We start from the raw sequence: 17,430 nt of genomic DNA on the forward strand, positions 1-17,430 counted from the left end.
GAGTTGTGCCCTCATCGTTTTTAGAAGGAAAAGCATTGACACTGAGGGTTTTGTTGTTGTTGTTGTTTTTGGTTTTAGTTTTGTTTTACAGCATGGATGAGGCCCCTTGTTTTGTATACCAGGTGTCTTTGGACATGCAGGAGGGTATTTTGTGATGTCCACTTGATGTGAAATAGCAGTAGATGTTATCTCTACCCGCAGAGAATACAGGCAAAGTGAATGCCGTGGTGTTTATCTTTTCCAGGCTCTGCTCCCCACGAGGCGCTGGTTTAATACCATCCTGGATGACTCTCACCTGTTGGTTCACTGTTACCTTTCCAGTCTTGTTCACAGAGAAGGGGATGGCCATCTCTTTTCCCAGGTGAGTTCCAGTGGATCTGACACTTTGAATGTTGTGATCTCTTAAGTTGATCTTTGCTTTACTATGCAGCTGGAAATACCAGGGCATGAGCCAAAGCAGAATTCTAGAATATTGACTTGAATGTTGTATACATACTTGAATGCACCTATACAACTCTAGTAATTATCTAACTTGTGTTAACTCTGCATTCTTTTATTATTGAACTAAATTATGGCTTTGGAAATGTAGTCTCATGTGTTCATCTATTTTAATTTTATGTGAAAAGCCACTGTGGGTAAAAAGTATTAACTGCAGGTACATGGTTGCTCTTGCCTATGACAACAGTGACAGGCAGTTGATAACACAGAAAAGTCCTGCACCTAGTCTGGTTCATTGAGTAGGAAGGTAAAGGCATTTCAGCTTATTGCTTTGGGTAGGAAAGCAATGTGTTGGTACTTTGAATTTCCTATCATGTCAAACATCTACCAAATTTGTAATTATGTTTTTCTGGTGAGAGTAAATTTAAGATACGGGTTCTGTGTGTATTGCATACTCTTTATCTCTTATCTTACTAGGCACTTCTATTTCTTTTTCATTCAACAAAAATTTTGGTTAATAATTTACCGTATAAACTCTTAGTAATTAACTATAATGTGTCACAGGTTAGGACTAAAAATAGTAAAAGGTTAAGTGAATGCAGCCTAAATGTTCTTTGGATGTGCTTCCATGTGCAGAAAGCAAGGCCTCTTCATCATGAGCTAAGCTGAAGAGGTGTGATGGCCGTGGAGACTCATGGGAGGCATGGGTGATACACTGGTTTGGTTTGTTTTACTGTAGTGGTGATAAACACTGTTGAAAAGCAGCTTGGAGTGGAAAGTATCTGTTTGCCTTAAACTTCTGAGTCACAGCCCATCCTTAAAAGCAGGGCAACAGCGTAAGCAGGGAACCAAAGCAGAACTATGGGGGCATGCTACTTGGCGGCTTGCTTTTTGGCTCATGGTTAAGTAGCTTTCTTAAACAACGCAGACCCATCTGCCTAGAGATGGTGTCGCCCACAGTTGTCCGGGCCCTCCCACATCTATTATCAGTTAAGGCAGTCCCTCACAGACCTTGCCACAGGATGATCTAATATGCAAAATTTCTCTGTTTTATTGGGATTACAGTTGAATTTCTCACTATGTATATGAAGTCGGCTTAACAATTTAGTCATAAAACATATTTTATTTTCACATAAATTAAATATGTTTGGATATGTTCTCAAGTATTTGTTGTGTAGTGCTGCCTTCTGAACTTTTCAACCCCTGAAAAACATAATTTTTATTATTTTTAATAAATAATTTATTACTTTGAATGAATCCTTCCAGCTTTTAGACATGCTGAAGTTCTATACTGGCTTTGAAATTAACGACCAGACTGGAAATGCTCTGACGGAGAATGAGATGACCACAATTCACTATGACAGAATTACATCTCTTCAGGTAAATAAAATGCAGTATACCTTTTCTTATGCTTCTTCCTGTTTGTCATTCTATAACTTAGGTTTTATAATATGCAAATAAAAATAGTATTGATATTTTCATCCTCATTTTCTCATTTTTGATGAATTTATGAAATAAATGACTTTCATAGTCTATCTGAAACCTGTAAATCAATCTCTGTGCTGATATTTGATACCCTACAAACTGAGTCAGCCTGTGTAGAGGTCAGTAGGTCCTTATATTCACAGATAAGCACTGGGGAAACCAGGAATGTCAGACACAGGGGCATCTCTTCAATGTCCTAGAGAAAGCTGAGAGTAGGTGGTGCTGTTAACAGCCTGGTGACCTTTGCTATCTGTAGAGTCAGACCTCGCCCAAGTCCTCTAGAATGGTTATTCCAGACTCTCCCTCTCAAGACCTGTTCTTTAGTTCCCAGTTACTATTGCATACTTTATGGCCTGCTGACCTCCATGCTAGCCTTGTCAGAGATCACACCAGATCCTAGGCCCTTAAGCTGTAGAACTCATCTTCACAGTCACATGTACTTTGCAGAGTTCTGTGTAGTCACGTATCAAGCTTTATTGTGCACCTGGAATTGGAATAACTATTGTCTGGAAACTTTTTTCCAAATTCTACTGTATTTATGTATGCTTACAATAAACCTCCTGGGATTAGACTCTCTACAAGTGTGATCCAAACTGACTAAGTCAGGTTGAACCAAGTTTTCATTCTTGTCTCTTCGAGATTCGTTTCCCTGCCTGTCATGATGATTGCAGGGGGACACACACACTTGCACCTATAACAAGGCGAATTATATCTGGGCGGTGATGACACACACCTTTAATCCCAACACTCAGGAGGCAGAGGCAGCCAGATCTCTGTGAGTTCGAGGCTAACCTGGTCTTCAAGAGCTAGTTCTTGGATAGCTAGGGCTGTTCCACAGAGAAACCCTGTCCCGAAAAACCATAAAATAAATAAATAGATAGATAGATAGATAGATAGATAGATAGATAGATAGATAGATAGATAGATAGATGTAAAAAACAGCAAGATAATTATACATATTTTTATTTTTAGGTATTTTCATATATCTTATTTATACACTTATCCTTTGTAAATATTTTTACAGTAAATACATGTCATAGGAGTGAAATTTACCAGTATAGCTCAAATAGGTCAGTCCCAAAAGTCCCTTTGTTTTCTGTCACTCTATTTATTCATTTATTCACCGATTATTATTTCTGAGAAATAGTCCTGTTATGTAGTCCGGTCTGGACTTTGGATCCTCTTGCCTTAGCCTCCGAGTGCTGGGATTGCAGACACACTAGTACACAGTCACCTGTCGGGCTGCTCTGGTGAGTCAGCCATCTACAGCAACTTAAAGAAGGAAGGGACAGCTCATCAGGACAGGGAAGGTACGGTGTCAGGAGGGTGAGGCAGTAATCACACTGCGTCCGCAGCGAGAAAGCAGAGTTGAAGGCTGATCCTCCCCATCCCCCCCTTTTTGTATTGGTTTAGGTTTTGAAGATAGGGTTTCTCAGTAGCTTTGGAGCCTGTCCTGGAACTAGCTTTTGTAGACCAGGCTGGCTTCGAATTCACAGAGATCTGTCTGTCTGCCTCTGCCTCCCGAGTGCTGGGATTAAAGGTGTGCGCCACCACTGCCTGGCTCATTTTCTCCTTTTTATGCAATCCAGGACCCCAGCCCATGGGATGGTGCTGCACAGGTGTGGTGGTCTCCCCACCTCTGTTAAAGTAATCTGGACAGTCTCTCATAGACACGTCCAGAAATTATTTCCCTGGTCACCCTGGTCATTGCAAACTCCAATAAGTTGACATTCTAGATTAATCCTCACACCTGGCTTGTCAGTTTAGAGAGTGTCTCTGAAGAATAACAGTGCCGTGCTTAATTCACACTCTCTTTCATAGTCAGCCCTAATCTCTCACCAGGTATGGTCCTTGCCCAAATGCCGGGTGGGTGACATGGAGCACTAAGGTGCCACATCTTTTAGGAAGAAGAGTGGGCTCAGGCATCTTTTTCCGCCTTCTGCAGAGCAATGGTGCTTTTGTTCTCTTTCCTCTGCCCTTAAAGTGACCACAGCCGCTGTGTAAATGGCTTTTTTTTTTTTAGCATAGGCAGGTATGCTTATTGGCCCCAAGGAACTTGATTGCTTCAGTATTGACAGAAGCTCCAGCCTTATTATTGCTGTGTTCTTCTTCGAACTGGCTCTTGCTTTTCTTAGTGTAGGCCCCTTACTCTCAGGCTTCGTTTTAGGGTCACTTTGCAGTTGTCTGTAGCAATTTCATGGCAAGCCTACCTCTACCTTTGGTGACCTTCTGTGCCATCCACTCTGATACAAGGACTTCTAGTTCTATTCTATAACACAAAGGCTTGATATAAGAGCAAGACGGTTACTTCAGTCTGTCAGATCCTCACAGTGTGGCTGCCTTGTCCTTTACTCCAGATTGGTCTGGATGCCCCTTGCCAGGTTATGTTCCCAGAGATCAGTCAGTCTGAAGCAGGTTATATTTTCCACTTCTCCCTTGGGTTAATCTCCAGTACAGTATCCCTAGGGCTTGTATTTAGTAGTGTTTGGCTAGTTCTTGGTCATAAAGTATTAGAGTTCACTGCAAAGGAAGCTAACATGCATGTCATTTTCATGTCGGCTATGTTGGGGCTCACAGAAAGATGGGGTGTCACTCTGGTGGAGTGCTTCCTTGGCATGCACAAGGCCTTTGGGTTCGCTCCCTGCAGTGGTGGAGAGGGAGCACAAACCACAGACACTGTTGCTTTCCTGCCAGAACAATTGATACTTTCCCTGTTGTATAACACACTTCCAGTTTAATGAGGCAGGGATCACACAGAAGATACACATAAGAAGTGGTGAGTACTTATTCATTTATTTACTTACCGAAATCACAAATCAAATAAATTTAATAGATATCTCCATAGTATTTATAAACACTAAAGTCACACATTTGTTTTGGCAGTTCATGGAACATTTTTCCAAAATATTTCACATACTAAGACAAAACGAAAGCCTCAACAAATACAAGAGAATGAAATAACGCATGTATTTTATCTAACCATAACGGGATAAAGCTAGATATCAACAGCAAGAGAAATGAAAGCACGCAAACCCATGGAGGCTGAACAGCCTCCTGTCCCCACAAGGCCTAGGAATCCCAGGTGGTTGTGTTGATGCACAGGTGTTGACTGTTGACGGTTGGCTTTTCTAGAGAGCTGCTTTTGCGCACTTCCCCGAACTCTATGACTTCTCCCTTTCCAATGTGGCAGAAGTAGATGCCCGGGATTCCTTGGTCAAGTTCTTTGGGCCTCTCAGGTAAGACGACAGGAAAAGAACAGCATTCTTTCTTAGTACATTGCTGTTGAGATTTTCTTTTCCTTGTTGCTTTTATTCCTTTTCTACTGCCTTAGGCTGTGTGGTGGCCCCTTGTTAACCTCACAACTGTTGCTTACTTCTAACCCTAGGAAAGAGTCACTTAAACATAACTAACCATCTTTGCCTTGGGAAGGGGTGAAAATATTTTTAATAACTTAGGCCATTGTTCTTTGAGCAGGGCATTAAGCTGGCTAGCTATAAACAGAATATAACTAGCCATAAACAGAAAATAACAGAAACCAGTAAAGTTTCATGTTTGATATTAACGGTATGACATAGGAAAATTTTGTGGTTTTAAGATATGTAACATCAATAATACTATCTAGTACATATCCACTACTGTATTCTTTGGAAGATAATAGTTAGTAGCTTATTTACTTCTTACTTCCTGTGTATTTAAAACAGTCAGGGATCTTCTAGGTATTACAGGCACGCTAGTAGTGCTCCCCATTGTACTCCTTGCTTGCTTTGCTGTTGAATATCAGTACATTACATCGCCAATGTAAAAAGCTAGACCATTTATTTGACCTGGAAAATAAAATTGAAAATAAATTAGCAGTTTAAAGGGCTTTGGAATGAAAAAGAGAGGCTTGATATAAAAGACATAAGAAAAAAATTTGGGTTGATAAAAGAAAAATACTGTTAATATAAGACAAATTAAGGATAATTTATCTTTTTTCAGGTAAAAAAATTGCATGTAAAATACATACTTTGAATTTTGTCACATACTTCTTTAAAATGTCTCTCTAGGAGTCCAGTGTTGGTAACTTTTTCAGTAGAAATATTTTCTGTGTCATCAAGGTCACTCTTAAGTGTAACTTTCGATAGTCCTTGTGGGGGCAATGCGGCTGCACAATATCCAAGAGCTAGCTGGGCTCTGGCCCAAGCAAAAAGTGTGTCCTTGCAGAATCCTTCAGTGGATTTCAGGTCCCCAGAAAATACTTCAGAAGTTTTAACCCTTGTCTAGTTTTTGTCATTGTTTGTTTTTGTTTGTTTGTCTGTTTTGATGCCTATGGCCTGGGGTTATGTTTACTTTTTGAGATAAGAGTAGGAAAACCCGGCCAGGATGGTGGTGTGCACACCTTTAATCCCTCGGGTGGCAGAGGCAGGTGGATCTCTGTAAATTTGAGACCATCCTGGTCTATAAGAGCTAGTTTCAGAATAGGCTCTGAAGCTACAGAGAAACCCTTCAGAAAACCAAATCAAATAAATAAATAAATAACAAAACTGTTTTCAAAGTAAATTAATATGAATATTCTCCATTCTGCAGTTCAAACACACTCCACCAGGTGGCATCATACCTCTGCCTCTTGCCAACGCTTCCTAAAAATGAAGACACAACTTTTGAAAAAGAATTTCTTCTAGAATTGCTGGTAAATATTAATGTTCTCGGTATTTCTACCATGGCTTACTGCCTTTTTGAATCCTTCATAAGATATAAACAGTATTGGTGTCTGCATTCAGATTCAGTAATTTACTTTGACCTCAACTTACTTGAATTATTTATCTATCTTATCTATCTACCTACCTACCTACCTACCTATCTACCTATTTTGGTCAGACTTGTTTTTCATTTCTTTAATTTCTTTAACCGCATCTTTCATGCCTTTAAGCTCCCTTATGACAGAAATTCATTTATATCACAGATCAGCTTCTGTGTTACTGAACTGATATTCTGGGAGTGCAGAGATCATGGTTAGACACAGGGCTTGTTTATGACCATGGTCATGTGGTTATTGAAAAGGTGATTATTCAGACGTAATGTATTCAAATATTAGGTAATATTGATAATATAAACTTAATAATTTAGAAATATAGTGAATTATCCCTAAGTAACTGAAGAATTACAAGCACTTTTCAGTTAGTTTTGGTGATGCGGGGCTTTAATTTTTAAACTGATATTTTTTCTAGTTTTGTGTTGCTTTATAGAAACATAGTTTTTGTTGGAGCAGGGACTAATATGCTATCGTTGCTGGGTTTTTTTTTTTTGAGTTTATATTGTTTTACTTCATAAATGTACTACAATTCCACGGTAGTTAAAGGAGTGAAGAACTTATCTACTTGGTCTTCCCCTGTTACTTAGAATTCTGCACTTACTCTCTTCTAAAGTTTTCATATACATATAGGTAGATAGATAGATAGATAGATAGATAGATAGATAGATAGATAGATACATACATAGATAGATAGATAGATAGATAGATAGATAGATAGATAGATAGATAGATAGATGGATGACTTAATTATCTGAGTAATAGTGGAGTACATTTTATTGCTTTAATTTAGACATTTTGTAGGTCAAAATTCAAGTCAAGCATGTAGCTCAATGATAGAGTGTGTGTACAATATTTTCAATGCTATTTATGCATTGGTGTCCAGTACCAAAGGAGCAAAGATTCAAGTAATTCCAAGATTAAAAAAAAAATTAATGTCGTTTTCATTTCACCTTCTTTGGGAATTTAGTTCACTGTGCAGTGTAAGGAGACCTTCTCCCTTCAGTACAACATTTTCTGGAACAAATGACTATTTAACAGTGTTGCAGCTACTGACTCTTTAAGTTGTTGACAGTTTTCACCTTTATAGATACTGCTGCAGTGTGTGTGTGTGTGTGTGTGTGTGTGTGTGTGTGCGTGTGCCCATATGTAGACATTTAATCAGAGCCAGAAACTGGTAACCTGATGTGTGTATTTATCTACATTGAAAAAGAGGCTGCCTGGTTATCCTCCAAAATGTGTAGATTGCCACTAACAGTCTAATGAGCGTGTCCACTTCCTTCTCACCAGCCTTGATCTGACCAGTTTTCTTATTTTTTTTCTAGGGTGGCGAGGGGAGGATTTAAAATGGTTGTTTTAGGTTTTGTTTTGTTTGTGTTTTTTTCTTTACTATTTTAAGATTGATTGGCTTTTCATCTATTTCAGACATTTTTGTCCAAGTAATAAATAAATAAATATGCATGTACTACGCATGTTGAACCATACTAGATGTACCACTGTGATTTATTTTCCAAGCGTATATTTTTAATACATGAGGTAGAACATAACCCTCCACTGTTGGAAAGATGAACTGGGGAGTAGAGACCAGAAACTATTTGTTAACAGGTGTTTAAAGCTTAGTGACAGGTGTTTGAGTGCCTTTTGGGGACAAAGCCTTGGGGAGCATTGTAAATTAGTTCTAGTATGGAAAATACTTTTTATCCTGCATGTTTACTCTGTGAAGTGTGTCTTAGATTGCTGTCTTTGCTGTCCTCCTCCGAGTCACTCATCACTGTCTATGACTGCAAATGCTTCCCAAGCATTCCCTGAGCTCTTTTCCGACCGTGTAAAATCTCTTCTGTGTCAGGCTGTTGATACCAATACTAAAAGTTTTTATGAACAAAAGAAATACAGACCCTTCCCAGGGACCTTTCTCATAGAAAAACCAGTGTCTTTTTGGCATTGTTAATTAGAAAACAGGCGTGTTTGTGTGTGAGGTGCACAACTATGGTATTAAGAATATGTAGAGATCATTACTGAAGGGGAAGTGCAGCTTACTCTATCATTCTACAATGAGAAGATTCAGACTAGGGGATTTATAAAATTTCTCAGATTATGTGAGATTCTTAGTAGAAACATGAAGATTAAATCTAGGATTCAGAATTTTTGTTTGGGATGTTTGTTTGGTTTTTACATAGATGCTGTAGTTCTGAAACTCTTGGCATGTACCATGGAATTTGATACAATTTACAGTATCCCATTTCATTTTCATAAATCCCTGATAGACTGTGATGCTTCATTTGTTTTACTAAGAAAAAACTAAGATTAAGAAGCTTATAGTAACTTCCTTATAAATGAAGGAGCTGGGATTGGCACTAGTACATTTGATTAATGCCTCCTTATTCTGTGACTTATGAGGGAAAACAGGAAGAAAAAAAATGAAGTCTCATTGAAGTACCTCAGTGACTGAAAGGCAGGAATTTCTCAACCCATGCATACAGCAGGCCGTCCTGGTTGTTCTATGTAAACCATAGTATCGCTCATGTTCTGCACAAACGTGTTCCTTCCTGCAGGTGTCTCGCCATGAACGCCGTATCTCTCAGATTCAGCAACTGAATCAGATGCCTTTGTATCCAACCGAGAAAATTATATGGGATGAAAACATTGTCCCAACTGAGTACTATTCTGGGGAAGGTAGGTAAAAGAACGCAGGTGAAGGGTACAGAGCGTCAGATGTGATGTGAACTTAATTTCTTCTTTTATGCCTGAAATGAATGCCAAACTCCTGTACATAGGCTACTTTTCTGGGTTCTGAAGTTAATATTAGAAGCTAGAAAGAATGAGAATTTTGAATGCTTAGGATAAAGATTTGTATTAAATGTAACTATACCCTAAGATATGTTGCCCTATATAAAATACGGTTATTAAACCACAAGGCTGTTTTTAAGGAGACCTAAGAATGCAGAGAGTACAGCTCTCATTGTGTTGCTGTTAATAGACTTGCCTTTCAATAGCTCTGTTAGAGCGTTCTTAAAGGTCTTTGTGAAGGCGTGTAATGAATACATAAAAATAAAATACATAACAGCATAAAATACATAACAGCAGTTGGTAACAAATGTTTGGGGTTCTTAATTTTTACTTTTGTTCTTAATATTTTGAGCCAAGGTATCATACTGTGCCAACTAACCTGAAATTTGCCTTAGGCTGATTTTGAACTTCTGTCTCCTTAATCTCCCAAGTGTATGTACTACCTATTGAGCCTGTAGTTTTGTTTCAAAACTACCTGTTAATACACTGAAGCAGAGAATTTGGCCCAATTGTACCAGTGGTATTATACTAGTGATGACTCTAAAGTAGTCACAATTCTTCCAATGACTGCTGTTCCAAAGATTTCCTGAAATTTCAGAAATCTACCCTTAGAAAGTGTGTGCAATTGGAAATAATTATATTAAACAACATAAACCAGAGCCAGGTGGTGGTGCACACCTTTAATCTCAGCACTCAGGGAGGCAGAGACAAGTGGATCTCTCAGTTCAAGGTGAGTGAGTTCCAGAATAGCCAGAGCTACACAGAGAAATCCTTTCTCGAATCCCCACCCCACCTCACCCCCCCCCCCAAAAAAAACATAAGCCACAGTCAGAAAGACAAGCATGGCTGATTCTGGTTCTTTCCTATATAGAGAACATAGAAATTAAGTTATATGTAGGGTGTGTGTGTGTGTGTGTGTGTGTAGGACAAGACACTAGAGCAGGGATCATGAGACAGGATGAAGAGATACTAAGGAAAGTGGGAAGTAGAATAATGGAATCTGTAAGGAGTCTTTCTCTGTCCCACCAGCCAGCTTTCAAATAATGACATGGAGACTATTAATTATGAAATCCCAGCTTAGTCTTGTTCCTGTCTAGCTCGTAACTTAAATTAATCCATTCATATTAATCTACATTTTATCATGTGGCATTGTCTTTCTTCCATATTGCACCTCCTGTTTCCTCCCTGTGTCTCCTGGTGTCTCTTGTGTGCCTAGATTTTCCTCCTCTTTCTTTTTCTCACTGGAAATCCTACCATACTTCCTGCCTAGCTGTTGGCCATTCAGCTTTTTATTATACCAATCACAGCAGTACATATTCACACAGTATACAAGTATCCCACAACATTTCCCCCTTTTTGTCTAAATAAAAAAGGAAAGTTAACAACTTTGAAGTTGCTCTGGATGCAAAATTTTGGGGAAATTAACAGGCTTTCTTAGAAGCTGGATCACCTGCGATGCTTGTCTTATTTTGGTGTCTGGTTCTTTTTTTCTGAAAACATAGAAACTTTTAAAGGTAACATATATATCTGTATTCACAAAAGTGTGGAATGTTTGGTGTATACAAGTCAGCTAAAGATGGCTTTTTGTTTTATGTTGAGCAGATAAAAGGCATCTGTCAACTTTTTAAGTCCACTTGAATTATATAACCAAACTGTAACATAAATTTCCATCTATCCATCTGAAGGGATGGTATGTGTAAGTCATGAGGGCTCTATCACCAAGATTTATCATGTCTTACCCAGTCTCAAGGCTCTTCCCATGTCAAGTGATCAGCTTCTACATTACCTGTTTTGTGGTCTTTCTTGACTTTTTTCCCTTGTATCTGTAGCCAAGATCCTCAGGAGGTCTCCCCTGGTCAAATATGATCTTGATTAACTTTGAAAGACTTCATAGCTTTTCATTTCCTGTGGAAACAAAAGCAGAGCCCCTCCCCCAATGTAACATATTGTCTAACTTTCAGTTTGAAGCTAAGACATCCCTAAAGTGTATAGGCTGGTTTACTTTAGCAGTCCATTCCACAATTCAGTGTCTCAGCAACTGTCGTTCTGTTCATTAACATTCAAAAAATTCACAGTCAACAGAACAACATAAAGGATCCAGATGCCCTGTGTATTTCTCATCTTTATGTGGCTGTGTGTGTGTATGTGTGTGTGTATTACTTTACTCTCTCTTCAAAGGCTTTATTATTTTTAAACTATTTTTTTCTATGACTGTCTATATCCATTTTCTTTCTTCAGCTTCTAAGCATGTTTAAACATACTGTACTTTTTTACAGGTTTTTTTTGTGTGTGTCTGGACCTGGCTTTACTAAGTGTCTGTAGCATTCTATGACCACATGAGACAAATCTTAAGCTGCCATGTCACCTGCCACATGGCTCAGCTTAGCACATGGCACTGCACATTGCTCTGGGGGCTAACTCCAACCCATAGGCAGAAGTGGAGAGCCGTGTCTCTATGCACTACAACCAGCCTGAGAGACTGGGACTAGGAATCCTCATCTGGTTTCATGTTTGTGTGTTGGGAACTTTTTAAGCTTTCTCAGGTCCTATTTGGAAATACATGCCCCCACACTGGACACCATATGTAACAGGCCAGCTCCCAAACAATGACATGGAGACTTACTAATTATGAAAGTTCAGCCTATAGCTTAGGCTTGTTCCTAACTAGCTCTTATAACTTAAATTAACCCTTTTATATTAATCTATGTTCCATCCTGTGGTGTTACCTCTCCTGTTTCCTCTCTGTGTCTCCTGGCGTCTCTTACACACCTAGATTCTCCTTTCTTTCTCCAGGAATCCCGCCTATACCTCCTGGCTACCTACTGGCTGTTGTGCTTTTTATTACATCAATCACAGCAATGCACCTTCACACAGTATACAAATAAAATAGGAATCTATGTAATAATAAAGTAGAGGCTGGGCTAATTAGGGAAGAACTGCTAGGGAGACAGAGGGAGAAGATCAGATGAAAGCAAGGTGTCACATATATAGACACGATGCTATAAGGAACCTATTCCCTTTTGTGTAGCCATTTTTAATTCAATGGAGGTTACAAAGTGTTAACAGGTTTTTGTTTTGTTTTAAATGAAAATGAGACACCTTTCCTTCAACCTGTGCCTGAGAGAGAGATGCTGAGTCAGATTTCAAGTCAGTATCTACTAATAAAAATGATATGAGTATTTTACACATCATTTCTTTCAGTTCTTTTATTACTGTTATACTTTAGATGATGATTACAAAAACGTGATTTGCCCGTTAAATGTACTGTGGCTTTAAGGATTACTTTGATAATGCTGTGGATCTCTAAATAAGGATAAGACTTCATTCACTGACAGAAGAGAAGGGATGGAATAGCACATAGACAGCGCCTTGACCCTTAAAGTCTACCCAAAGGAATGCTTGGAGTTCTCTTTAGGCAAAGTGACATCATCATAATTAAGTTTGCATAGTAATGATGCAAGGAGAGCAGGAGAATTCTGGGGAGGAGGAAGTTGATTCCTCCCACTCCTGCCCAGATCACCGAAGCAGCAGGATGTGAGCTGCCCCACTGAAAAAGGTACTGAGCCACAGGGCTAACATAGATCAGAAAAATGGGTTAATCAAGATGTGAGAGTTAGCCAGTAAGAAGCCTGACCTAATGGGCCAATCAGCTTTATAACTTATAGAAATCTCTGTGTGGTTTATTTTCTCTGGGGCCTGCCGGCTGGGGGAACCAAGCAGGACAGAAAACACAAACAAGCAGGGCCCCTTCATGTTACATAGTAATCTGTCACTTGTGAGTTTATGCTAATGTTATACACTTAAGGATTTGGATGGCATGAAGGGAAAGGACCTTTTAAGTTCCTGGCGCCTGTACTAGTGTTCAGTGTCTCAGTGAACATTTAGGAAGCACAGTTTGCGTGTGGAATGCTGATGTAGATTACTTTTATGAATGGTACCTGTGCCGTCAGTTTTCAGAAGGCAGCCTGTAGTCTAGCCTTAGTGTCTGCGCAGATGGAAGTGTGAGGATGTGCTGGTGTGGTTTTGTATTTAGATCAGATGGCTGATTCAAAGAATAATGCCATCACCAATGATATTTTCTTTTTCAGGCTGTCTGGCTCTCCCCAAATTGAATTTGCAGTTTCTAACTCTACATGACTACCTCCTGAGGAACTTTAATCTCTTCCGCTTGGAATCAACTTACGAGATTAGACAAGACATCGAAGACAGTGTCAGCAGAATGAAGCCGTGGTCAGTAAATTGATGCCATTTATAATGAAGACATGTGTCTACAATAAAATGATACACCGTGCTAAGAAAGTCAGTGTGTTCAGTAATATGAAGATACCCGTCAAAGATACTCACGAATTGAGAATTTTTAAAATGTGAATTTACTTCTGAGGTGTTAAAATGTGAACTATGTGTCTAAGTACCTGGGGGTGTGGCTGGAGAACTGGGGAGAAGGGAGGAGAGGTCATTTTAGGCAGGGAGGGGGAGAAATGTAGACAAGATTCGCTTAGGTGGTGGTAGCAGGGTAAAGAGGGGAGGGTGTGTGCTGGCTAGCAGTCCTGTGTAGGGCAGAGACACTCTGTTAGTCTTGGGTGGAGTTTGCAGGAAAGGAGATCTCCTCTTCCACAGTTGCTCCCTTGACTGTAGTGGAAAGTGTGAGTCAGTGCCCAAAGGAACTGTCTAGGACCTTGGGTGTTTCAGAACATTGGAACTAACTTGTCAGGGTTCACCTACAGGTCTATTTACATGGGGATTTCTTCTGTTTCTCTCTATCTTTGGCTTTATCTGGAGAGTTTCTTTAAGAAAAGTCTTTTATTCCAGCTGTGGTAGACAATGTTGCATTATGAGATTGGTGATGGTTAGTTTTGGAATTTTACCCTAGAGATTTTGGGTATTCTTTCACTGTTTATAGTCAGTAATTATAACTCACTATATTAAAAGTATGTATTTGCTTATTAATAAAATTGAGTCATGAAGCAAAGCTTCATTACCTTTCAGGCACAGTAGGTACACATATGCAGTGTTGCTGACTTTGTATGGAAAGCTTAATGCTTGCTGGAGTGTGAACCTCCTTAGGTATCTTCCAGCCTTCTCCCTTTTCCTCACCATAGAAAGCGGCCACAGGCACTGTGATTATGATCTATTTTTTCACATCCATATTTTATTTTATACACAGTTCTAGTTTTTTAATTATTATGTGAGAAGTAATTCTGGATAAGACTATAAAACCTAACACAAGTATTTTTGACTTAATAATCAGTTGAGTCAGTAAGTAGGCTAGGATTATGAAATTTGTATGTCCCCTGGCTGTTCATCCCTGCCCACAGCTTTGCTGAAATTATTGCCCATTGTTCGGACCCTGTGGGGGCACTTGATGCAGAAATTCCTTTACAATTTATGGTTACCTTGCATTTATATGCCTAGATTCAGAGCCTAATTTTGGCCATTTTGCAAAATAGGAATTTATTAACTAGCACTTAAGTAAATAGAATTTACTTGTACATTTAATTTAAATATCAAACATACACACAAAGAAAGCAAACAATTACTCATGGTTTTTATTCTCTAATAATAGAGGATCTTTTAAAATTACTCATCTTTTGATATAAGAAAGAAAATGTTGCTTTTGGAGTTAGTTTGTTCACATTTGAAATAATGAATCGTTCTAAAGTTTTGCTTCTGGTGCACATGAAGAAAATGCTACAGGGGCTGGTCACACCGTGAGGGTGGAGGAAGGGAACCCAGGCACTATTGCACAGTACACGCTTTAGGTCACGTTTTCATGTGGACAGCAGTAAAGGGTGATGTGCTTCCAAGTGGCAGAACTCTGTCCTTTTTATACTTCAAGTTTCAGTTCTGTAAGAAATAAGACTGAAGGGCCGGAATTAGTGGTTGCCTGGGGTGCACAGAAACTAACTGCTATTGGACCAAAGGATTCAGGAGCGATACAAATGTTCTAAAGTTGCATTGTGATGGTAGATACACATTGTGTACATTTACTAAAACTCTTGGGTTGTACATTTACAGTAAATGAGTTCCATGAGGCAGTGTTAACTGTTGTGGGGTAAAAAGTGTGGAGACTCTTTTATTTTTTTAAGCACACTGCCATGCCTTCGAGAGCGGTCCCAGTGCTGACCATTGCACAACTTTTATTCTTAGTTTTCTCTGATGTTATAAAGTTGCATAGTAAAAATTAAATGAAGTTGTATAGGTTTTAGTTACAGCACACAATCTTCATAGTAGATGTAATTTAATGTCATTTTTGTAATTAATGTTAAATGTAAGTTTTAAAGTGCTGCCTTAGTTTATGTTCCAAACGCACCATCTAATGTAAAGTTAGTTCTTAATGCACTTTAAAGTAACGTAGATAGGAATGAGTATTTGGGGATTGCTGCTGGTTGTTAGCAATTAACTCAACTTCCCTTCTGATCTTTTTTAAGTGAGTAGATAGATACTTCTAAGTGATTTAAAGTAGTATATCCCAATGAAGATTCTTCCATGTTTTTAAGTTTTTAAATAATAGTTTCCTGGAGGTGAGGGGGAGGGGCCGGAGGAGGGATGGGAGGAAGAACTGTGGTTGGTATGTAAAAATGAAATTTAAATATATATATATTAGGCATTGATTAAGAATGAAAGAACAAAAGATAAAATGTTAATAGTTGAAATTGTTTGAAGAGAAGAAAGGATCAAATAAACCTAAGTAGAACTGTCCTTTAGAAACGAAGGAGACACCAGACGAGCAAAAGCCTTAGGAGATTCCAGTAGGGAGAAAGACAGAGAGCTGAAGCAGTTTCTGTCCAGAACAGTGAAACTAGAGGCATTGCATTTCCTGATTTCAAATATATTACAAAACTACTGTGATCAAAAGAGTGCACAGTAGACCTAAAAAGGGGTGGGGGCATATCCCAGTTGTGACCCACGCCTTTAAGCCCAGCCCTTGGGAGACAGAGGCAGAAATGGATCTTGAGTTCAAGACCATCCTGGTCTATAGATTGAGTTCCAGAGCAACCAGAGCTGTTACACAGGGAAACCCTGTCTCAAAAAAAAATAAAAGAAAACAAACAAACAACAACAACAAAAAATATAGGGTCATATACAAATAGATAGCAGTGGAAAGCCCAGGAATAAAACTATGCATGTATGACACTTGTGCTGAGAATATACAATCAAGCAGGAAGAGTATCTTCAGTAGAGGAAAACTAGATCTGCATGCAGAACCCAAAAGAAATCAGATCATTGCCTCATTAACATGATCTCAAACAGATTAAGCTTAACTCTTGAGACCACGAAATATCTGGAAGAAAACATAACATTGCTCTTAACATTTTTACTTTTGCTTTTGTTTTTTGTCTTGGTTTATAACACCAAAAACAGAAGAAGCAAAACAAAGATATAGCAGTAGTGAGTAGAAAAGCATTAAAGTAACAAGTCTCTGTCCAAAAAAAAAGGAAAATGAGAAGGAAATCTATGACGTGTGAAAAAATACTTGCAACTCATATCTAATTAAGGATTTACATCAGAAGTATAAGGAACATAGGCAACTCAACACACACATAAAAAATTTAAGTTGAAAAAATGGCTGACATCCTAAATGGATGATTGTAATAAAGATATAAAGGCAGTCAACATCTATAAACAGGCAATGCTCCGGCTTGTACTCTGCAGGAAATAGACTTCTAGACACTCATCCTTGTCAAGAAGGAAGATAGCTATTGACAAGATTATTAAGAAAATGAAAGCTTATGCAATGTTCTTGGAACTTTAGTGGTACAGCCATTATAGAATACTGTATGGACATTCCCCAGTAATAGAAAATAAAATCACTGTCTTGAAGAAATACTTGGTCTTCATGTGCTTAGCAGCACTGCTGTCAACAGCAGGGGAAACAGTCTGTGTCTGTGTAGAGATGAAAGTAAAGAAAGTGTGTGGCTGTGTACAGAATA

The 17,430-nt window shown here is 38.7% G+C and overlaps 1 protein-coding gene across 1 annotated transcript in view; it reads left to right on the forward strand.

The window, feature by feature from the left end:
- Aqr (aquarius intron-binding spliceosomal factor) overlaps window positions 1-17,430 on the forward strand; it is a 77,223-nt gene that overhangs the window by 24,079 nt on the left and 35,714 nt on the right. Inside the window, exons 11-16 of the mRNA XM_048459596.3 lie at window positions 245-361; window positions 1,705-1,818; window positions 5,056-5,159; window positions 6,490-6,592; window positions 9,265-9,385; window positions 13,588-13,729. Of these exons, the coding sequence (XP_048315553.3) occupies window positions 245-361; window positions 1,705-1,818; window positions 5,056-5,159; window positions 6,490-6,592; window positions 9,265-9,385; window positions 13,588-13,729 (701 nt within the window). The remainder of the gene's footprint in view (window positions 1-244; window positions 362-1,704; window positions 1,819-5,055; window positions 5,160-6,489; window positions 6,593-9,264; window positions 9,386-13,587; window positions 13,730-17,430) is intronic.

This window comes from Myodes glareolus, chromosome 10 (genome assembly GCF_982192425.1).
Source record: "Myodes glareolus chromosome 10, mMyoGla1.1, whole genome shotgun sequence".
NCBI classification, from domain to species: domain Eukaryota; kingdom Metazoa; phylum Chordata; class Mammalia; order Rodentia; family Cricetidae; genus Myodes; species Myodes glareolus.